General features: G+C 41.6%; 1 protein-coding gene across 1 annotated transcript in view; it reads left to right on the forward strand.

Annotated features, from left to right (window-relative positions):
• The window catches only part of LOC109915964 (supervillin-like), a 156,739-nt gene that overhangs the window by 17,166 nt on the left and 115,211 nt on the right, over window positions 1-24,362 (forward strand). The window contains exon 2 of the mRNA XM_048614388.1: window positions 15,126-15,168. Within this exon, the coding sequence (XP_048470345.1) occupies window positions 15,126-15,168 (43 nt within the window). The remainder of the gene's footprint in view (window positions 1-15,125; window positions 15,169-24,362) is intronic.

Raw genomic sequence — 24,362 nt, forward strand, 5'->3', positions numbered from 1 at the left:
TGCCTGGATGAGTGTATCTCCAACAACATTCAAGAAGCAACAATCAACACAGTCTGTTTGATTGACAACCCATCCACCACCTTCGACATTCACTTCCTTCACTACCGACAAGACAATAAGACCAAAAGAAATAGGAACAGGAGAAGGCCATTCGGCCCCTTGAGCCTGCTCTACCATTCAATAGAATCATGGCTGATCCAATATTCCTCACATCCACTTTCCTGTCTTTTGCCATAACCCTTGCTTCCCCTACTGATCAAGAATCTGTCTACCTCAACCTTAAATAGACATAAGGATTCTATCCCCACAGCTTTCTATGGTAAGGAGTTCCAAATACCAACAACTCTCTAAGAAAAGAACAGAGAATAGGCACAGTACCACAGTGTGTACCATCTACGTGATGCACTTCGGCAACTCATCAGTGCTTCTCAGGTAGGACATTCCAAACTCATGCCCTCTACTAACTGGAAGAACATGTCTAGCAGATATATGGGAACATCACTGCCTGCAAGTTCCCCTCCAAAACCTACGCCATCCTAACTTGGAACTAAATCCTTATTTCTTCGTTATGGCTGGGTAAAGATCTTGGACCTCCCTTCCTAATAAAATTGGGGTGTCCTTCCACCACATGGACTCCAGTGGTTCAAGAAGAGAGCTCATCACCAACTTTTCCAGGGCAATTAGAGATGAGCAATAGGTACTTGTCTAGCCAGTGATGTGCTGCAAGTAAAGAGACTCTCTAACTCTGAGCATTACAAACCAATTAAAAAGGAAACAGGACAAGAAAAGGACTCTCTTTCTCACTCACCCAGAATGTTTGAATTCAATCATGGTCAGAACAACAGAATCTCCATTCATCTGCAAAGCTTAACGAACATGAAGCTGTGCACAATGTCAATGCTACCTGTAAGATTCATGGCAACAGCTGCAACATTCCAACATCGGCTTCTTTGTGAACAATTCAGAAATTGATCCATATACCTTTTTAAAACATTGTACTCAGCTCTTGTTTCTCATCTGTGTGGTATATGTTTTGCATCACAAATTCTCCTCACATTCAGTAATTAATAAACACAATGTCTTTTCAATTCAGAAAAAAGAGTGGTTAAATTGGCTCCCTTTAAAATATCAGTTCTTTTGTGAGAAAAGTATCCATGAGGGAAAGGATTCCCTTTAAATTAACCTGTTATAATCAACTGAGAGGTTTGGTGAATAAAGAGTGGGAGCCAGAGCAACCCTCCCCACCCACGAGCTAAACAGTTTGGTATATTACATCCAGAACCATAATAATTGGTGAACCTAACCCAGATTCAGGTTGTAACACAATTCCTATTACTGATCACTAGACTGTGGCATCTTTTAAAACATAAACTGTGTGTGGGAATCAGGCACTTACAAAGGCTAGACTCGACATGCTCTACAGTTGAATAGTTGCTGACAGACATTGTCTATGTTCATGCATAACTGCCCTTGAAGTATTGTATCTCAGCAATAGCAAGTGCACTGTCAATCTCTTCTGAAAGTGGGGTGAAGGCAGAAAAACTAGAAGCGACAGACCAAAATGGCATTGCATAAAAGCATTGTACCCCACTCCTTAATCATGGGGATCACTTATTTCTACCATATGCACATCCAAAATCATCCTCTCACTTAGTATGTACAGACATTAGTAGGGCCACATTTGGAGTACAATGTACAATTCAGGTCGCCCTGCCAAAGGAAAAATGTTATTAAGCTGGAAAGGGTGCAAAAAAAGATTTACCAGGATGTTACTTAGACTGGGAGGGTTGACTTATAAGGTGAGGCTGGATTTGGTGGCATTTCTTCCCCTGGAGCATAGGAGGCTGAGGGGCATAGATAAGGTGAATAGCCAAGGTCTTTTCCCCAGGGTAGGGGAATCCAAAAAATAAAGGGCATAGGTTTAGATTGAGCAGGGAAAGATTTAAAAGGGATGTGAGGAACAAGTTTTTCACGCAGAGTTTTGTGTTTATGGAACGAGCTGCCAGAGAAAGTGGTAGAGGCAGGTGAAATAACAACATTTAAAAGACATTTGATAGGTACATGGTTTAGAAGGATATGGGCCAAACACAGGCAAATAGGACTAGTTCAGTTTAGGAAAACTGGTCGGCATGGATGGGTTGGGCAAGGGCCTCTTTCCATGCTGAATGGCTCTATGACTCTAATAAATACTAACATTCAAAAATGACTTGAAAAGGAAATATTTGCAGGGTGAGGATTAATTGGATAGCTCCTTTAAGGAGCTGGCACAGAATGCCTTTCAATGTTGTTTGATTTGATAAATCTTGTGAATAATTTAGTCCCTCTTGAAGAAAAGCCTTCCATTTATAAAGCACACTCAAATGTTTCAAAATGTCACAGACAATGATTTGTTAAGTACAGTGATGTGGAAACTAAAACTGTCCACAAACAGTAATGACCAGACAATTTAGTTTTGGTGATGTTTGTTGGATAATAATTATGGGCCAGAGCACAAGAAAGGCTTCCTTGCTCACTTTCACAAGGGATGTTTTAAATTCACCTCAGAGAATAGGTCAGCATGTCATATTGGGAGAAATTGATAACAAGCCCTGTTGCTATATTTGAGAGATGAGCTTTGTGGCAGAAAGTCTTGATGCATTCAAACTGCTAAGGTAAAGCTGGGCGAGTGTCACAAGAACCGCAGGCAGCTCCCTGGAAGAATGGGAAGATGCAATCTAAATTATAACACATTGAGTTATGGCGAATTTAATTTGGAGACCCATCTCAAATCAGTCAATGTTCCACAGGCCATGGCTATGATCAAGGCTTCAAGTAAACCAATAGCAACTGAGTGCCTATTCTCAATAGCTGCATCATAAATGTGTACTTCTGTTTAGACCCTCCATAAGCAGACAGATTCCATTCACGTAACTTAATGAGCACATAACAGATGCCAAGAATGCATCAATATTTAAATGGACAATGGGTAAAGATTCCTCTGAACGACACAAAACACTCTTTCATTTCCCTTTACATTCCCCTCCAACACCACCCTCTTCCCCAAACACACACACACCTTTTTCCCAGGCACAGAGACATTCAAAAGGGAAGTGTACAGTCTTTCATCAGATGATTGAGTAGCTGCCCCTCCCACTCTGAGGCCAAAGTCTATACACACACACCTGTAGGAAAATCCAGCACAAGCATTTCTACAAACCACACTGCCTGCTTGGTGAGTTCTATACAGAGCCTGTGTCCCAGAGCGCGGGGCATTTGGCAGTAAACAGCTTGAGGAATCTTACTATCTATGAAGAAGGAGGCAGCGTTTTGACGTGTTTGTGGTGAGAGACCAGAGTTGGCTATCTGGCAGAAATCTGTATCCTGTTCTGCATAAATCTGTGTGCGAGGGTTAGACCTGTGTGAGCAACCTGTTTGGTCACATTCCCCCTGTGTGACAAGTCCTGAGTGGCAGTTTCGTAACCTGCTCTGCGTGTCTGTTTCTAAAATAAAAACCGGCGGCAGGAAGACTGCTGAGGGAACCTTTTGTTTGTTAGGGCTGTGGACATTACTTCGGCGGGGTTGCTGTGAGGATCTGACCTTATAGCAGTCAGAGGCGAGCCACTGTGAACTGTTTCTTCCCCAGCGCAGGGGGATCGAGTCCGAGGCTATCATCCTGCTTCAGTGACCACAGTGGGAGGGTGCCTCGGCTCACTGGAGTTCAGGGAGCCGCTACACTGTGAGTCAGTTCAACTTCTTAAAAGTATTCCATCTTTTTGTTTATTAACATTGACAAATAAATCACCTTTTTGAAGCAAAAAAAATCTGTAAACGTAATCGAAAGCTTAGTCACGAGTCTTGTCGAGTGTACAAGTTGTCATTCAGGATTAACTTTCAACTTTAATCTTGCTTTATCAGAAAGAAGATCACAGTTAGGATTTAGATGAAAGGAAAATGAATGTTGTCTGTACTTGTGCCTGTCGGGTATTTAGTTGTAAAGTGATACAGCAATCCTTACCTTGATTCTGTATCAGACTTCTTTTGACTTATTTGACAAATTTTTGCTCGTGGTTTTGTTTCCGAGTTAATTAAAATTTCCTGCTGGAAAATTGAGTTCCTTCCTGCACCTGGAGGTACTGAACCAGTCATGTCGAGGTACACTCATCCCAGGAAAATCTACAGTAGCAAAGGAGATAGTAGGAACTGCAGATGCTGGAGAATCTGAGATAACAAGGTGCAGAGCTGGATGAACACAGCAGGCCAAGCAGCATCAGAGGAGCAGAAAGGCTGACGTTTCGGGTCTGGACCCTTCTTCAGAAATGGGGGAGGGGAAGGGGGTTCTGAAATAAATAGGGAGAGAGGGGGAGGCGGATAGAAGATGGATAGAGGAGAAGATAGGTGGAGAGGAAACAGACAGGTCAAAGAGGCGGGCATGGAGCCAGTAAAGGTGAGTGTAGGTGGGGAGTTAGGGAGGAGATAAGTCAGTCCAGGGAGGACGGACAGGTCAAGGGGGTGGGATGAGGTTATTAGGTCGGAAATGGGGGTGAGGCTTGAGGTGGGAGGAGGGGTTAGGTGGGAGGAAGGACAGGTTAGGGAGGCGGGGACGAGCTGGGCTGGTTTTGGGATGCGGTAGGGAGAGGGGAGATTTTGAAGCTTATGAAGTCCACAATGATACCATTGGGCTGCAGGGTTCCCAAGCGGAATATGAGGTGCTGTTCCTGCAACCTTCGGGTGGCATCCAAGCAAGGGAGATGTGTCTTTACCATCAGGGAGGTAGCTGCTGACACTGTGCTTTGTGAGTGTCTCAGTGATAGCAGATGGTAATTCTGGAATCACTTTTATTAGTCTATAGTCTAATTTGGTGGGTGGGAGAAAAAAGAGAAAGAACAGAGATTACAGACCAGTTAGCTGAACATCAGCAGTGGGGAAAATACTGGAGTTCCAATATTAAAGCTGTGGAAGAAGCAGTGAATATAATGCATTAGGATTTTCAGAAGGTTTTTGATAAGGACCCTCATAAGCAGTTAGGGACACGTTAAAATGTGTGGGATGAGGTTAATGTATTGGCATGGATCCAGAGTTGGTTGCTGGACAGAAAGCAGACTGTGGGAACCAATGGGTCTTTTTTTCTGAGTGGCAGTCAGTAACTAGTGGGGTACAGGGATCACTGTTTGGTTATTCACAATTTGTATTAATGACATGGATTACAAAACCAAGCGCAACATTTCCAAGTTTGCCGATGACACAAAAGTGTGCAAGATTGTGAGTTATGACTGGGAGCAAGGCAGCTTCAAGGTGATTTAGACAAGTTGAGTAAGTGGGCAAACACATGGCAGATACAGTACAATGTGACTAAATGTGAAGTTATTAACTTTGGTGTGAAAAACAGAAAGGCAGAGCTTTATTTAAATAGTATTTGTACACCAGTCAATGATAGTAGACAGGCAGGTGTAGCAAACAATAAGAAGTGTAAATAGTATATTGGCCTTCATTGGAAGAAGACCTGGGTTCAGAAATATGGATGTCTTATTGCAGTTATACAGGGCCACACCTGGACCACACCTGGAGTAGTGCTTGCAGCTTAGGTCTCCCCACGAGGAAAGACTTACTTCACATAGATGGAGTGCAGCAGAGGTTCACTCGGCTGATACCAGGGATGGCAGGACTGTCCTACGGGGACACATTAGTACATTAGTTCAACTGGGCCTGTATTCACTAAGGTTAAGAAGGATGACAGGGGATCTGATTGAAATATAGAAAATCCTACAGGACTGGACAGACTAGATGCAGGAAGGATGTTTTCCATGGTTGGGAAGTCTACAGTCTCAGGACATGGGGTAGGTCATTTAGGACTGAGATGAGGAAAACCTTCTTCAATGGGGAAGTTGTGGAATTCTCTATCACCGAAGACTATTCCGGCCAAGTCAATGAATGCATTCAATAAAGAGAGATATAAAGTTTTAAATTGTAAAGATATCACAGGGTATTGGGAGAAAGCAGGTATATGGTATCGAGATAGAAGATCAGCCATGAACATATTGAAGGGTGGAGCACTCCAGCTTCTGGTTTCTCCTTTACACAAGGTGCTATTTCTAGTCTTGTTAGTTTCTACATGGAATGTGGGCATTGCTGGCAAAGCCAGCAGTTGTTGCCCAGTGCACCATTCGATGCAATGCTGAGCTTCCCAAATACTGACACTGTCTTGAAGCTTGAAAATTGAGAAGTGTCACAGCCTTCTAGAGAGGGCAGGATGGGGTAGGAAATTAAATACGTGAACAACTGTTATTGATAATGTCCCACATATCTGGCAGATCTGTCTTTAGAAGTTTCCTAATGGCACTTCTCTTTTTCTTGCATGGGATCTTGGCAGATATTGCTGTGAGTCTGGAGTCACAGGTAAACCAGGCCAGGTGAGGATGGCAGATTTCATTCCCTGAAGGACATTAGTCAACCAAATGTGGTTTTTAAATGATCATCAGTAAGGTCACAATGATACTAGCCTTTTCCTTCCATGTTTCCTTAAATTCAAATTTTATTGTATGTCACAATAGATCTGAACCCAGGTCCCCACTAGATGGGGGCACTAGGCTATCAGACAGTGCCATTTCCACTACACCATTATCTCCCAGTGCATGGCCCCCACAGTTAACAAATTTATTGAGTGAATAGCTGTACCATACAGAGGAGAAAGGTCCTGGGTTTGGTTGTAGGTAAATGAATTCCAGGTTTAGTGAGGAAACAAAACAGGCAATAGCAGGTTAGCCACTATGGTGGCAGGGTGGCTCAGTGGTTCGCACTGCTGCCTCACAGCACCAGGGAGCAGGGTTTGATTCCATCCTCAGCGACTGTGTAAGTGGAGTTTGCACATTCTCCCCCCGTGTCTGTGTGAGTTTCCTCCCACAGTCAAAAGATGTGTAGGTTAGGTGGGTTGGCCATGGGAAATTGCCCATATTGTCCAGGGGAAATGTAGGATTACAAGGATAGGGTAGGCAGATGGGCCTGAGTGGGATGTGCTTTGGAGGGCCCACATGGGCTGAGTGGCCTGCTTCCATGCTGTATGATTCTATGATTTGTTAACAAAGCGCTTGTTGGAAGCAACATCAAGTGGAGTGTATCATAAATGGGTTGTTACTGTGCTATGCATTTTCTGAAGCAGAATTTCACGTACCCACCTTGAAACACCTCACCACCCCCCCCCCCACCCTTTATGGTGTTATTTCCACTGAGCCAAATACTTCAGCTGGGCACTATAATTTATCTTAACAGTACCTGATTAAAAAGGGGAAACTTCAGGCCAATGTGATCCATATCCACAACCATTGTGGTGACTATGGGATGAGGGCAGGAATAATGTGATGCCCCATGTTGTGGAATAACCTCCTGCCTCACTGTGAAAGCTCAGACATGACTGATGCCCACGCAAGTGAGGCTCAGTGGATGAAAGGTATCTAAGGAACTAACAGCCATCAAAGACCCAAACTTCAGGAGCAGACAAATTGTTGTGAAAAATAAAAATATGAGAGACTGGCTAAGAGGTCAGTTATTGAATAATGATTAGCTAAGCATGATATTTAAGACAGTAATATCATTGATAGGATGTCAATTGACATCATAAAAAGTCAGAATAAAACTGTACGTGATGAGACATGTCATATGAACCTGAATTTTAGGTTTCACCCTTGTAATTATTCCCTCCTGTTTTCCAATATGTAAAATGTATGTTGCAGAGTTCATTTAGTTTGTTTTTGGCTTCACTTCTGCTTCTGGAAGTGATGGTAGTGTAAGGAAAGGGTCAATCAGTTTTGTGTTTTATTTGGTTTTTTGGAGCAAACTTTTGAGGTTCAAGGTGGAATTTCCTTATTCCTTTGGAATCAGACTGGGAGCTGAGGAGTAGGAAGTTGCTAATACGATGGCATTGGAAGGACAACTCGATGTCCTTCTGCATTGCGGATTTTACCAACGTCAGGATTTCAGAGACATGGTTGTCCAGTGGATGGATAATTGCGCTAATTAAGGGTTCTCTCACAGGATATGTTTTGTCCCATCATATTTACTGGTGTCAGGCAGTTCTGTCACCTTGTGGTGAGACTGGGGCAAACAATGGCAGCCTCCCTGTGGGAACGAGGGTTGTGTGTGTGTTTGAAGACAGTAAGGACTGCAGATGCTGGTAGCTAGAGTCAATAAATGTGAAGCTGGAAAAGCACAGCAGGTCAGACAGCATCCGAGGAACAGGAAAGTCAACGTTTCAGGCTGAAACCCTTTGTCAGGACCAGGCCCGAAACATTGACTTTCCTGCTCCTCGGATGCTGTCTGACCTGCTGTGCTTTTCCAGCTCCACATTTATTGACTCTAGCTTCCAATATCTGCAGTCCTTACTGTCTTAAAGTAGCTGAAAACCATACTATGAAGTCACTTCTAAGGATGCTCACCTTGAAGAAGTTTTCCTGCTCCCTCTGAAGAGAGCTCAGACAGTCTCTCTTCCACTGCACCCCCCTAGTCATCTCTTTTGCCCTGAAGTCCTGATGAAGGGTTTCAGTCCGAAACATTGACTTCTCTGCTCCTCAGATCCTGTTAGACCTGCTGTACTTTTCCAGCTCCACATGTTTTGACTTGTGAGTGAGTTTGTATGTCAGTGTGTGTTTGTTTGTGTGTCTGTGTATAACAAAGAACAAAGAAAATTACAGCACAGGAACAGGCCTTTCCGCCCTCCAAGCCTGCACCGATCCAGATCCTCTTTCTAAACCTGTTGCCTATTTTCCAAGGATCTGTATCCCCCTGCTCCCTGCCCATTCATGTATCTGTCTAGATACATCTTAAACGACACTATCATGCCCGCCTCTACCACCTCTGCTGGCAACACGTTCCAGGCACCCACCACCCTCTGCGTAAAGAACTTTCCATGCATATCTCCCTTAAACTTTTCCCCTCTCACCTTGAAATTGTGACCCCTAGTAATGGAGTCCCCCACTCTGGGAAAAAGCTTCTTGCTATCCACCCTGTCTATACCTTTCATGGTTTTGTAGACCTCAATCAGGTCGCCCCTCAACCTCCGTCTTTCGAATGTAAATAATCCTAATCTACTCAACCTCTCTTCATAGCTAGCGCCCTCCATACCAGGCAACATCCTGGTGAACCTCCTCTGCACCGTCTCCAAAGCGTCCACATCCTTTTGGTAATGTGGCAACCAGAACTGTGCGCAGTATTCCAAATGTGGTCGAACCAAAGTCCTATACAACTGTAACATGACCTTCCAACTCTTGTACTCAATACCCCGTCCGATGCATGAAAGCATGCCATACGCCTTCCTGACCACTCTATCCACCTGCTTTTCCACCTTCAGGGTACAATGGACCTGAACACCCAGATCTCTCTGTGCATCAATTTTCCCCAGGGCTTTTCCATTTACCGTATAGTTCACTCTTGAATTGGATCTTCCAAAATGCATCACCTCGCATTTGCCTGGATTGAACTCCATCTGCCATTTCTCCGCCCAACTCTCCAATCTATCTATATTCTGCTGCATTCTCCGACAGTCCCCTTCGCGATCAGCTACTCCACCAATCTTAGTATCATCTGCAAACTTGCTAATCAGACCATCTATACCTTCCTCCAGATCATTTATGTATATCACAAACAACAGTGGTCCCAACACGGATCCCTGTGGAACACCACTGGTCACAGTTGTCCATGTTGAGAAACTCCCTTCCACTACAACTCTCTGTCTCCTGTTGCCCAGCCAGTTCTCTATCCATCTAGCTAGTACACCCTGGACCCCATGTGACTTCACTTTCTCCATCAGCCTACCATGGGGAACCTTATCAAACGCCTTACTGAAGTCCATGTATATGACATCTACAGCCCTTCCCTCATCTATCAACTTTGTCACTTCCTCAAAGAATTCTATCAAGTTGGTAAGACATGACCTTCCCTGCACAAAACCATGCTGCCTATCACTAATAAGCCCATTTTCTTCCAAATGTAAATATATCCTATTCCTCAGTATCTTCTCCAGCAGCTTCCCCACCACTGACATCAGGCTCACCGGTCTATAATTACCTGGATTATCCTTGCTACCCTCCTTAAACAAGGGGACAACATTAGCAATTCTGCAGTCCTCTGGGACCTCACCCGTGCTGAAGGATGCTGCAAAGATATCTGTTAAGGCCCCAGCTATTTCCTCTCTCGCTTCCCTCAGCAATCTGGGATAGATCCCATCCGGACCTGGGGACTTGTCCACCCTAATGCCTTTTAGAATACCCAACACTTCCCCCCTCCCGCCCATGCTGACTTGACCTAGAGTAATCAAACATCTATCCCTAACCTCAACATCCGTCATGTCCCTCTCCTCAGTGAATACTGACGCAAAGTACTCATTAAGAATCTCACTCATTTTCTCTGACTCCTCGCATAACTTCCCTCCTTTGTTCTTGAGTGGGCCAACCCTTTCTCTAGTTACCCTCTTGCTCCTTATGTATGAATAAAAGGCTTTGGGATTTTCCTCCCCTGTTTGCTAAAGATATTTCATGACCCCTTTTAGTCCTCTTAATTCCTCGTTTCAAATTAGTCCTACTTTCCTGATATTCTTCCAAAGCTTCGTCTGTTTTCAGTCGCCTAGACCTTATGTATGCTTCCTTTTTCCTCTTTGCTAGTCTCACAATTTCACCTGTCATCCATGGTTCCCTAATCTTGCCCTTTCTATCCCTCATTTTCACAGGGACATGTCTGTCCTGCACTCTAATCAACCTCTCTTTAAAAGCCTCCCACATATCAAATGTGGATTTACCCTCAAACAGCTGCTCCCAATCCACATTCCCCAGCTCCTGTCGAATTTTGCTATAGTTGGCCTTCCCCCAATTCAGCACTCTTCCTTTAGGACCACTCTCATCTTTGTCCATCAGTATTCTAAAACTTACGGAATTGTGATCACTATTCCCAAAGTAATCCCCTACTGAAACTTCAACCACCTGGCAGGGCTCATTCCCCAACACCAGGTCCAGTATGGCCCCTTCCTGAGTCGGACTATTTACACACTGCTCTAGAAAACCCTCCTGGATGCTCCTTACAAATTCTGCTCCATCTAAACCCCTAACACCAAGTGAATCCCAGTCAATGTTGGGAAAATTAAAATCTCCCATCACCACCACCCTGTTGCTCCTACATCTTTCCATAATCTGTCTACATATTTGTGCCTCTATCTCACGCTCGCTGTCGGGAGGCCTGTAGTACAGCCCCAACATTGTTACCGCACCCTTCCTATTTCTGAGCTCTGCCCATATTGCCTCACTGCTCGAGTCCTCCATAGTGCCCTCCCTCAGCACAGCTGTGATATCCTCTTTGACCAGTAATGCAACTCCTCCACCCCTTTTACCTCCCTCTTTATCCCACCTGAAGCATCTATATCCTGGGATATTTAGTTGCCAATCTTGCCCTTCCCTCAACCAAGTCTCAGTAATAGCAATAACATCATACTCCCAGGTACTAATCCAAACCCTAAGTTCATCTGCTTTACCTACTACACTTCTTGCATTAAAACAAATGCACCTCAGACCACCTGTCCCTTTGCGTTCATCATCTGCTCTCTGCCTACTCTTCCCCTTAGTCACACTGACTTCGTTATCTAGTTCCTGTATATGTGTGTCTGTTTGTGTTCATGTGGTGTTTGTGTATTTGAGTTTGTGAAATAAGAAACAACAGCATGGATTTAAGACAAGTTTGGGGTTTATGGTCATTTGATGAAAAGTGAATTATTGCCATAAGGGAAAGGTTTATATCATGCACCTGGTTTATATTTTTCATTCAGTTATAACCTGCTGAATATGTTTTTTGGAAGTATTGACATGGTTTAAGTGTCCTCTATAAAAGCATGGTATCTGTGCATATATAGAACCATATCAAGATCCAATGTTTAACAGACAAGATAGCTTCCAGCACATTTCTGTTTGTCAGATTACTGACTTCTTTGCATGCATGCAGCCAGCCATTAAATTCTTGGATTTCAGATTGAGACTGGTGTTTATGTGGCAACTTTCAGTATGTCAATGGTCAGTAACCAGTTAATCTGGTTTTGCTGGCATTGGTTGAGGGGTACATGTCAGAATGGGAATTTCCCTACCATACTTCACACAGTATTGCAGCATCTTTACACCTCATTGAAAAAACTGTGCCTTTACTATCATGGCCATCCATCAATACTACACTTAAATCCCAGCTTACATTTGTGCCATCCATCCTAGGACTTGAAGGTCACTATGGCCCAGTTGTTCGCACGCTGCCTCACAATGCTGGGGTCCTGGGTTTGATGCCAGTGTTGGGCGACTGTATGGAGTTTGCACATTCCCCCCTTCCACAGATATGCAGGTTAGGTGGATTAGCTGTGGAAAATGCAGGGTTACCGGGATAGGGTAGGATGTTCTTTGGAGGGTCATTGTAGACATGTTGGGCCAAATGACCTGCTTCCACACTATAGGGATTCTATGAACTAGCTGCATTTTGAGTAAAGGATAAGCCTGCTATGAACTGAACTAGGCTGTCATTTCTGAAAAGCCACAAGCCAATTCAACATACTCGAATGCTCTGAAGAAGCTCATCGGGCAAAAATGTTAATTCTGCTTTCTGTCTCTATAGATGCTACCAGACCTGCTGAGTTTCTCCAACAATTGCTGTTGTTGTTTTAAAATATAAGTTGGCTTGTATGAAATACAGTTTATATGTTTTGATATATGATTTCCTTTCTGAATGCTTAACACATCTGAAGACATTTACTAAATGCATTAATGTTGATCTCCAATACAAAAATGGATCTGAGAGTATCATATGACACAGCATATAATGGAAATTCCTCTTGCGAATCAATTGCTGAGAAAACTGCTATTGTTTTACTATGTTCTGTTAGCAATGGAAGCAGATTTTTAGGAGTGTACTGACTGACTTGATGGGAATCTGAGATAAGCAGCACATTGCTTTTAGTGTAGCACTTCTGGCTTTTTATCAAAAGGTTGTGGGCTCAAACTCCAATCCAGAGAGTTGAGCAGAAAATGAAACTGACATTACTGGTTAACTGCAGGGTGCTTTACTGTCGAATGCGTACTTTTGGGAAGGTGTCAAACGAAGGCCCCATATGCCCACGTAGGGAGATCTGATAATAGCGTTTTGAAGAACAGTGGGAGAATTCTTCCTACTAGTCCTGGCCAAAGTTCACCTTTAACCAATATCATAAAACCACTTTTTAAATTAATATCACATTGTTGTTTGTGTGTGCATTCCTTGTCTAGAGCTATTTTTTATAATCAGTGACCACATCTCAATGTCTGTCAAGATTTTTAGAGTATTCTAAGTCATAGAGATGTACAGTATGGAAACAGACCCTTCCAACTCGTCCTTGCTAACCAGATATCCTACATTATTCTAGTCCTATTTGTCAGCATTTGGCCCACATCCCTCCAAACCCTTCCTATTCATGTACGCATCCAAACACCTTTTAAATATTATAATTGTACCAGCCTCCACCACTTCCTCTGGCAGCTCATTCCATTCATGCACCACCCTCTGTGTGAAAAATTTGCTTCTTAGGTTCTTTTAATATCTTTCCCCTCTCACCTTAAACCTATACCCTCTAGTTTTGGACTCCCCTGGGAAAAAGACCTTGGTTATTCACTCTTTCCATGCCCCTCATGATTTTACAAACCTCTATAAAGTCACACCCTCAGCCTCCAACACTCTAGGGAACACAGCCCCAGCCTATTCAGCCTCTCCCTATAGTTCAAACCCTCCAACCCTGGCAACATCCTTTTAAATCTTTTCTGCACCTTTTCAAGTTTAACAAGATTTTGGAGTCTATAAGGAGAAGCAAAATCCTATGACTCTAATTTGAAGTATTGAACCATAATTCATTTTGAACCTTTAGTAATTTGCTGAGCAGCTGAAATTATAGGAAGGTACAGCAAGGAAGGAGTTATCCAATTACAACCACTTCCCTTCTCTTGCTGACACTAGTTAAGACCACAACTTGGTATACAAAAAATGTTAATTTCAATCATATAATGATTGTAGCTGGCCTACATTCTGAAAATTATTAATTGTAAAGGTACATTTTCATGAAATTGTGAGCATGTCAGTTGCAGTAAAATCAGATCTATATTCTTGTAAGTGAACATTAACAGACTGTGAACATATCTATAGACAAGTGATGGTAAGAGAGTTTATCTCTGGACCCTGTAGCTTTAGCTCCCAGTTCCTTGTGATCTGAGGTCACTGTGGGACATGCTCAATAGCTATTCTTAGCATAAAGGTATCATTAACCCTTTATGTCACATCTGGGTGACAGATTGCAAATGGAACTATTTCATTTCTGGAAAGTCTTATTACGTCCAGGTTAAAATCCATCTATTGAGCCTCAATAGTATGCCTGAACCCAAATTTCAAGTAAGCTTCTATTGGATCAATGTAAGCAAATCGATTTGTTGTACCATTCTCACACCACTCACTGTCCTATGCTGGAGACCTATGGCCCCCAGGCTGAGAGTCTACTCATTTGAGCTAGAACTGTTATGACTGTAAGAAAACAGACTTCTGTCCCATGGGTTGGGGTGGATTAAAGCCAAATTTTAGGGAAAGTTCAGGCCCCAGGGATTTCGCTGCCCATTTCCAGTTATCATATTTGCATCACATAGGCAGAGGGAGGAGGTTATATGCCAAGAACATTGTAAATGGTCAAAGCAACGGGTGAGAACTCCAAAGCAATATGGACATTTTAAAATTATATTTCCAAAATGTGTTTATTTTGAAAGATGGCTGATAGAGTTTTAAATGGCTGCAGGTATAAATTAAGTGGTTGTCGAGAGAATGTTACACTTATGGATGTGAAGGGAACTTCAAACAATGGCCGTACAAAGTGGGGCAAGATGCAAGGCAAAGCAGATTAGACTGTGATCTTTTGTGACTACAAAGATAACAAGGAGCTGATGACCACCCAACTCAACAGAAAGCCACTCTCTGTGAATTATGTCCCAAACTGCAGACCAATTTTATGTTTTTTCCTTTGAAGAAATACAATACATAAAAAGCCAGTTTCAAATCTACTGGAATGTGCTGGTAGGACCGAACATGTTTGTGTGAATCAGCCTGGGTTTGAACATTGGTGTTTTGTGAAGACCACTGCAGAAGAACTATCCCCCAATCAGCCCTATATTGCAGGTAAAAACGCTCTTATTCCGAGCACTAGAAGTCAGCTAGTTGGCAATCAGGCAAAAGAAATGTGGATAATGAATGAACTGTTTCACTTTGAATACTGCAATTCAATCATGGTTAAAAGAATTCAGAACTGCAGAATCTGCAAAACTAAGGATTATGAAACTTACTGCTTAACTATCAACCTCGGTTGCAATGGCCACAACTGTGCACTCTTTGCAAATAATTCAGAAACTGGTTTGTAAATCTGATGTTGTTTTTCACCTTTATCTTTTTGGACTCACGTCTTATTTCTAATCAGTATTGCATTATTAATTCTGCTCATGTGTACTAATTAATAAATTCACACTTTGTTAACTCAAACAAAGCCCAGTTAACTTTGCTGTTTTTAAAACTTAAGTTCATTTAGGTCTGAGAGAAAAGCGCCCCCAACCCACAAGGGTATCTTTTCTAAATTAACCTTGTTACAACCAGCAAGGGGCAGGTGAATAAAGAAAGGGGGGCAGTTCATCCCTCCTCACCCTCCTTAGCAGTTTGGGATGTCTCATCTGGAGCTCATCTCATCTCAACTGGTTCAGTTCTGGTCACTACATTACAGGATGGATGTGGAGGCTTTGGAAAGAGTCCAGAAGAGGTTTACCAGGATGCTGCCTGTATTAGAGGGCATGAGTTCTAACAAGAGGCTACAAAAACTTGTGTTGTTTTCTTTGGAGTCACAGAGGCTGAGGGAAAACTTGATAGAAGTCTATAAAATTATAAGATGCATAGATAGGGTTGACGGTCAGAATCTTTTTCCCAGAGTTAGACAGTCTAACACTAGGAGGCATGCATTTAAGGTGAGAAGGAGAAAGTTCAAAGGAGATGTGAGGGGCAAGTTTTTTACACAGTAGTAGGTGTCTAGAACACGCTGCCAGGGGTAGTGGTGCAGGCAGACATGATAGGGGCATTTAAGGGACTTTTAGATAAGCAAATGTATATGCAAGGAATGGAGTGATACAGACCAAGGGCAGGTAGAAGGGATTAGTTTAATTTGGCATCAGGTTCAGCACACCATCATGGGCCAAAGGGCCCGTTCCTGTGTTGTACTGTTCTATGTTCTAACTGTGACAAATTTTGGAACTTCGCCTGAGGTCTGGGTTTACCAAGTTAGACTGAATTAGCACAACACCTTTTCTATCTTTAGTAAACATTAGAAACCATGTCTGTCAAGTTGTGATCAATGAGTGTGTGCCTTATGAATGTGATTGCATTCTGAATTATGTGGACTCAATATGGTGGAATGTTGGTGGATAGAGTTCATTTGTTAATGATCCATTCAAACCCTGGAGATTTGTGGTGTAACTAATGGGGAATGAGCTATTTACTTTGGTGATCTCTGTAGTCCCAAAGATGTGAAATAAAGAAAGAGAGAAGGAACATGCATTCAAATCACTTATCATGAACATAGGTCATCCCAAAATAATTTACAGTCAATGAAAACGCTTTAAAGTGTAGTTACAGCGATCATGTAGAAAACAGGACAAACTGTTTGCAGACAGCAAAATTCCTAAAACAGCAAAATGATAATTAGCAGATAATCTACTTTAATGAAATTGATTGTGCAATAAATAGTGACCATAGCTCCACTGCTATTTCACAATAGTTCCATGAGATATTTTACCATCTTCTTTAGACAGATGGAAATGAGTTTAATGTTGCATTGAAAGGACAGCATGTTAGACCTATTATTATTTGCATCATGATGATGGGCTGATTGGTCTGATGCTGTTTTGGAAATTGCAATGACTCTGTGTAGCATTTTGCACCTTACGAGTGACGGGCAATGACCACCTCCAACAAGATCGTAAGACCAAAAGACATAGGAGCAGAAGTAGGCTATTCGGCCGATTGAGTGTACTCTACCATTCAATTGGATCCTAAATCCCACTTCTTTGCCTTTTGCTCATTTCATTAATTCCCTTACCAATTAAAAATCTACCTCAGCTTTCAAGAAGCATAACATTTCAGCCTCTATATCTCTCTGTAGTAGTGAATTCCACAGATGCGCTACCCTCTGAGAGAAGAAATTCCTCCTTGTTTCTGCCTAAAATCTCTGTTTTAAATAACAGACAACCCACCCCTTACCGCTTGGCATTTAATGGCATTACCGATGCTGAATAGTCCACTATCATCAACCTGGTGGTCACCAAGGACCAGAAACCAATCTAGGTGAACCATATAAATATTGTGACCACAAGAACGGGTCAGAGACTAGAAATTTTACGGCAAGTGACTCACCTCCTGTCTCAGCAAAGCCTGTCCACTATCTACAATACAAGTTAGGAGTATGATATAGTATCTCCCCTTGCCCGAATGAGTGCAACTCCAACAATATTCAATAACTTTGATACATCCAGGACAAAGTAGCTCAGTTGATTCAACCCCAATCTTCAAAATTCACTCCTTCAACCACCACTGCACAGTGACAGCAGTGTATAACCTACAAAATGCACTGCAACAACTCATCAAGGCTCCTTAGACCAAAACTTATACCACCTAGAAGAACAAAGGCAGCAGATATTTAGGATCACCACCATTTGTAAGTTGCCCTTCAAGCCACACACCATCCTGACTGGAACAATATTGCTGTTCCTTCATTGTCATTGGGTCAAAATCCTGGAATTGCCTCCCAAACAGCACTGTGTGGTGTACCTACACACAAGACTGCAGTGGTTCAAGAAGGCAGCTTACCACCATCTATCAAGAGCAATTAGAGATGAGCATTAAATGTTGAACTAGCCAGCAATGTCTACATCTGATGAATGAATATATTGAAAAAATACCCCCTCAGTAGGTTTCCACATTCTTCTAATCTCCAGGAGTAGAAGTGAAGAAATGCTAAATGGAGACTGCTGGGAATAGGAAAGGTATGAGCTATCAAAATGTACTTTTAGTTCAAAGTGTTGATGCTTTGGCTAGGAACATTTTGTTGCTGGTGGCTATTTCCCATTAATCACTCAATGTGGTTAGATTGGTGGCCCGGTGAAGTGATTGGAAAGGGTGTACAAAATTAGATTTCATACTTTAAGCAATCAACAACTGAGCAGATTTTTGTTTAACCATTTGAAACTAGTACAGGCACAATGGGCCAAATGGATTCCTTCAATGCTGCATCTTTCTACGTAAGCTTCATAATTTCCAACCAACAAATCTTTTCGCTACTTCAGATTATTATCCACAGAAAATAAAGATATCAACTAATTTGTTCATCATTCACAGCTGATTTCTCTATTGTAAAATGTGTGGCAAAATCCATTGCACGTACCACAGCTTCATACGTGACATTAATTATACTGGGCTGTCTAAAATCAGTACTTTATGGTGAGATGAATTAGCTGTGGTTAATTTAGCAAGAAACTAAAATGATGTTTCTTTGGAAAGTCTATCCTTTTTATAAGTTATAAAATCTAACCACCATTGCTACAAAAATATGTGATGAGAAATAAAGGTGTTAAATACGATTGCAGTTCCTGCAATGTTGGTTGCATTTAGTGAAGATTCATCCGTGAAAAGAATGGAGACGGTAAGAGGTTTAAGGGTCAAAATGGTTTTGATGTGCAGGCTTTGTATGGAAGTCAGAGATGAATCTGCTCCATTTGGTCTGTGCAGCGATTTGATCAAAGAATCCTAATGTCAGTAAAATCGCTTTACAATTGTTGTCACAATCAAGTTCCTTCTTAGCTAAGTGATAAGGACACTCCCATATGGGACTGAACCATGGAGAACAAGAAGGTCCCTCAAATGAAATCCTGTTCTGCACTAAATTAGAAGATTTCAGACAGGTTGTTAACATAAACCTCAGGGCCAAGGTTAGTGGTCATTATTGTTAATCCATGATTCTGGATCAAAGGGTCACATAATGGCTCATAGCATGATTGTCACACAGAAGAATAGCATACACTAACCATACTATGACAGAGCACATTCTATTGAATGATTCAATTGAATAAAAAGTCAAGCCCATTCCTAAAGAAGTATAGTCCATTAATCTGTACCTTCAGATGAGAAGAGATTGACAAGCTAAAACATAGTTACATAAAATAAGAACTGAAAAAAAATTCTTGGATTTACCATCATTTTTTCGTAACAGCACATTTTGCTTATTTTCTTCTGTAGCAGATTTTTATTGGAATATATATCGAATGTGTGCCTTGTATGCAAGGGTTATGTGTTAAAACATGCTTTTGTTATCTGTTATGCATTCCTCTTACTTATGCATATATGTAATATATGTAAAATATCAGAGATAGTGAGAAAAGAGCCTGAGCTAGCCTAAGAGATAACGTGACTACGTGAGGAAAGTGCAATAGAGGAACACAGACAGGGAATATGGGAGGTGCTCACAGAATGGAAAAGAACCAAAGAGATTGTTACATGAAGGTAGAGCTATTTTAAGTTTTGTGCATGAGTCTGTGAATATGGTATATATAATAAAAAGGAATTTATAAGCTCTTGTATCATGAGATCATATAATTATTTTATCTTACTTTTAATTATCTCGAAGAATGATACTTCAGTAGAGTTTCGTTCTGATCTTGTACTCCATCAACTCCAGTAAGATGCTGGGAGGTACAGACTTACTGTTTGATTGGCAAGAGGTGAATCAGTGAGCTGAGGCTGCTCATGAGGTATTTGCTTCCTTTTCAGAATCGTTTTACGATCAGTTTTCCTACATCCTTGGCTTGTCGGTGCAGAGATACTTCGATTCTGGGTTTTATGTATAGACTTTTGTTTTGTTGTTTTTGGAAATACAAACTCATGTTAGTTAATCTGAATCTGGAATACATAGACTGTGTTACCATAATATAAAACGTGGACTATGTGGTTTGAGAGAAAACGGTAAAATTGAGCTGGGACACTTTAAAATGTCTGCGAAAGCCACACTCAACAGGAATTTACAAAGGAATATCCAAATAGCATGGTTACACATTTGCCACACATTGGAAAGGCTATTCAAGGGGTAAATACATGGACATTAAAATTCATTGTCAGGATTATATAGCTCGCAGTGAGACTTTTAGACATGTCTGGGGAAGAGACTTCTACACTACAGGTAAAGACTTGAAACTGAAACTCATTATTAAAAGAGGAAGTATGAAATCCTGTTATCTACATTAAAGGTTAGCAGGGAACTCTGACAATCAAAACTCTTTGTTTAAAATATATCGGTCCCATTGTGGCCAACAGCCAGGATTGACACATTCCTATGACTGGGAAAAAAGCACATCAGTTTAAAAATTCAGAAATCTCTTATATCAACCTCAGGAGTGAAGTGAAAGGAATTTACTTACCCCTTCAGATTTGATTGTTGCAACTGTCTTCACTTTTCTTTTCGATTATTCAAAGCCAACTTTGCCATGAAGCAGAGCAAGCTGTTCCAGATCATAAAGTTTGCTGACACACTCCATTCCCCATCCACAACAGGGAAACACAACTTGTCTAGGATCAATATCACATGGTTTTACCGGAGCAGTACCTGCCAAGTTGAACAGCAAGATTTTGTTTAACAGTGCAAGTCTAAAGTCCCAAGTGCAAAAAACCACATTTTCCTCAATCAGAACCTGAATTGTGTTCTAATTCTTTCATTTCAGGACTTGCCCTTTCTATCAATGATCTATAGTAATGTAATCTTTGTTTCTGCCATTGCTTGCTGGCAAAATTTCCATTTTGTCTACAAATGGTACTTTATTAGATTCCCTCCTTCTGCATTGCCTTCTAAGGCTTAGCAATCACCTGTTCCTGTTTTATTTTTATTATCTCTACATTCCTTATGTTAGCTATGGCTCAGTTGGTAGGATTGTTTGCTTCTGACTTTAAAGCATATTGGCTCAAGACCTCTGCCAAGGCTTGAGCACAAAACCTCTGCTGAAAGCATTGCCCAATACTGAGGGAGAGCAGCACCATCAGAGTGGCCAACTTTTTGGCAACACATTAACCAGGATCCTGTCTGCCTTCTCAAACAGGCATAAAAGATGCCATGGCACTATTTTGAAGAAGAGTGGTGGAATTATCCTACATAACCTGGCCAACATTTATCATTTGATCAATGTCATCAAAACAAAAAAGTGGGCTACTTTCTCTGTTTTGGGATTTTGCTGTGTGACAATTGAGCCCCACATTACAAAAGTGACAACAATCTAAAAAGTATTTCATTAGCTGTAAAATGTTTGGGACATCTGCTTGTCATAAAAGGCACTGCATAAATGCAAGTATATTATTCCTTCAGTGGATTCAGCTCTGTTGATATTTCTGTTTTTAATTAAGTGGGCCTAGCTCCACAGGCCCTTCCAAATGTTAAAAATGTGTACCTCCTGATCTATGAGAGCAGAACAGATTCATTGACTCAAACTTGTTCTTTGCTCAGTTTTTGTCACAATGTATGTGCGATGTTGTATAAACACTGTCGCCTGTATGAATCACAGTCTTTGGAAGAGATATGTTTGGTGCTGAGCAAGGATGATGAAACCAGATGGGATAAGTGGACAATGTCACTTAAAGTGATCTTATTCCTTGGTGGTCAGTGGGTTGTCATCTTCTGTGATCCTGTTGCCAGTCATTTTGCTTCTGGAGATGTTCAGGAGAAGTCATGTTCTATCTCTTTTGGAACTTGATTTTATTGATAATACATTGAATTCTTCACTTACAGGGTTGTGAAACTTTGGAATTCTCTACCCGAGAGGGGTATGGAAGCTTTGTCATTGAATATGTTTAAGGCTCAGATAGATAGATGTTGGAGTAGCACGGTAGCTCAGTGGTTAGCCCTGCTGCCTCACAGTGCCAGGAGCCTGGGATCAATTCCAGCCTTGGGTGATTTTCTGTGTGGAGTTTCCACATTCTCCCTGTGTCTGTATGGATTTCCTCCAGGTGCTACAGTTTCCTCCCACAGTCCAAAGATGTGCAGATTAGGTGGATTGGCCATACTAGATTTCCTGTAGTGTCCAGGGATGTGCAGGCTATGTGGGTTATCCATGGGAAATGCAGGGTTACAAGGATAGGGTAGAGGGGTGGGGCTGGGTGGAATGCTCTTCAGAGGGTCAGTGTGGACTCACTGGGCCTGTTTCCACACTGTAGGGTTTCTATGATCCTATGGTCCCTCAGTGAATCAAGGCAAATGGGGACCAGACTGGAAAGTGGAGTTGAAAGGTCAGCCAGGATCATATTAAGTAGTGAAGCAGGATCAATAGGCCGTAGTGTTTACTGTTGCTCTTATTTCTTATGTTCTTGTGAATATTACATATCAACAGCAGCGATAAAACTGACAGTGACAGGCAATGGAGAAAAGTGGAACATGAGTTTGACAAGAAAACCAACAACAGAGCCATGTATTATCTTCAATTCTCACCGATGGATTTGTTTGTACTGCACAACCTGAGTACAATTAGTAAAGGCGAAATTTTGCAGCTTTTGAATGGGAAAGACCATGATAACAATTTGAAATGTGCTTGGGTAATTTTACTCAAACAAACACAAAGATAAGTAACACTGGAAATCATACACTCCCCTTCATGTAAAGCAAATGAGCTGCTTGATGATGGGTTTATACATGCAATTACCAACATGTGTCAAAAAAGTGTGACTTCAATATAGTGTATTGGTGTCAACATGACTGAAACTTTGGCAGCAAGAGGCTTCAGTCTTCAGAAAACTAAAACTTCCTCTGCTGTATGCACCATCAGACAACATTAGAGAACTCTATCTCTCTTTCCTATTCTCCTTAATAAAATTTGAAGAGTTCATGTGTTGGAAAAGGTGTAGCTTCACTAAACTGAGGAAAAAGTATGGAGATTTTTTGTTAGATTTTACAAATTCTTGCAAGCTTCGTAGTTCCTTGAAAGTAGATTTGTAGGTAGACAGGATAATGAAGAAGGTGCTTGATACGCTTGCCTTTATTGGTCAATGCATTGAGTATACAAGTTCGGAGGTTATGTTGCAGCTGTACAGGACATTGGTATGGACGGATTGGACCGAAGGGTCTGTTTCTGTGCTGTATATCTCTATGACTCTATGACTCAGCACCCAAGTTGGGACCAGAAAATCAGCCAGTCTTCTCACTTCTGTGCACTGCCTTGTGACTCCTGCTATCCATGTATCATTCCAAAGACTGTATTAAAAGCTTCTTCCTCACTAAATCTATTCTAATTGTACCTTTCACTGATTTGCATCCTCTGATCTTTCCTGACTACCATAATTTGAAGTAATAATCTGGGTTTACCCAATCTATTACTTTTAGCACTCCCTAACCTCCAAACGGCCAGCCCTCAATAACTGGATCACAGCTGAATTCCTCTAATCCTCATGTGTTACTTGCAGTAGCACTCTAATACTGCACAGTGTAATTACTGGGTAGTTATTTTGTTCAAAATACAATGAGACAGTTCTTTAAATAAAAAGGTGAGGTTACCACAGTCTCACTCTGTCATTCACTACTATTGTTAGTTTAATTGAGCACCAGCATACCTCAGACGAGAGGAGATGAGAGTCCTTCATAGTAACCTCAGCTGGTGCAGGAATTGAACCCATGCCATTGGTATCACTCTGCATTGCAAATCAGAAGTTCAGCCAACTAATCTAACTAACTCTTCCTTTAAATAATCGATATGCATACAATAAGAGGGCCTTGCCCTTTTAGGATCTGGTCATAGAGGAACGTCCATAATTCGTTCAGCTGGGTTCACGTCAAACCGAAATTCAAGTGAGCTTTGGAGCGATTGTAATGAGATCAGCCAGGTGGACCTCATAGAAAATGAGTTCCCTGATTGGGGCTGCTAATCTGGTCCAATCAGGGAGTCCTGGCTGACAGGCGTAAACAGGAGTTTCAGAGGTTCTGCTCACTCTGAGAGCGGCTCTGATGAAGCTAAATCAGTGCCAAGGACTCTCCATGTGTAAATAAAGGGTGACTTGCTGATGGGGTACCAGCCTCTGTGGAATTATTTCAAGTTTTTGATCGGACATGAAAAACAGTATTTGGTCTGTCCTACTGACAGCCACAATAAGCATTTGAAACAAAACAAGTGTTTCTTTTATTCTCAAGTCTGTGAAATTTGGATTCTTAGAATCTGGGGAGGTGTAGGACTCTTTATATGCTGTGGAATTCATAGGAGTTAGTTTTCTCCAACATATAGACATTTAAATATAATAATCTGCAAATTCAAGTCAACAGA

Source organism: Rhincodon typus, chromosome 30 (genome assembly GCF_021869965.1).
Source record: "Rhincodon typus isolate 14 chromosome 30, sRhiTyp1.1, whole genome shotgun sequence".
In the NCBI taxonomy this organism is placed as follows: domain Eukaryota; kingdom Metazoa; phylum Chordata; class Chondrichthyes; order Orectolobiformes; family Rhincodontidae; genus Rhincodon; species Rhincodon typus.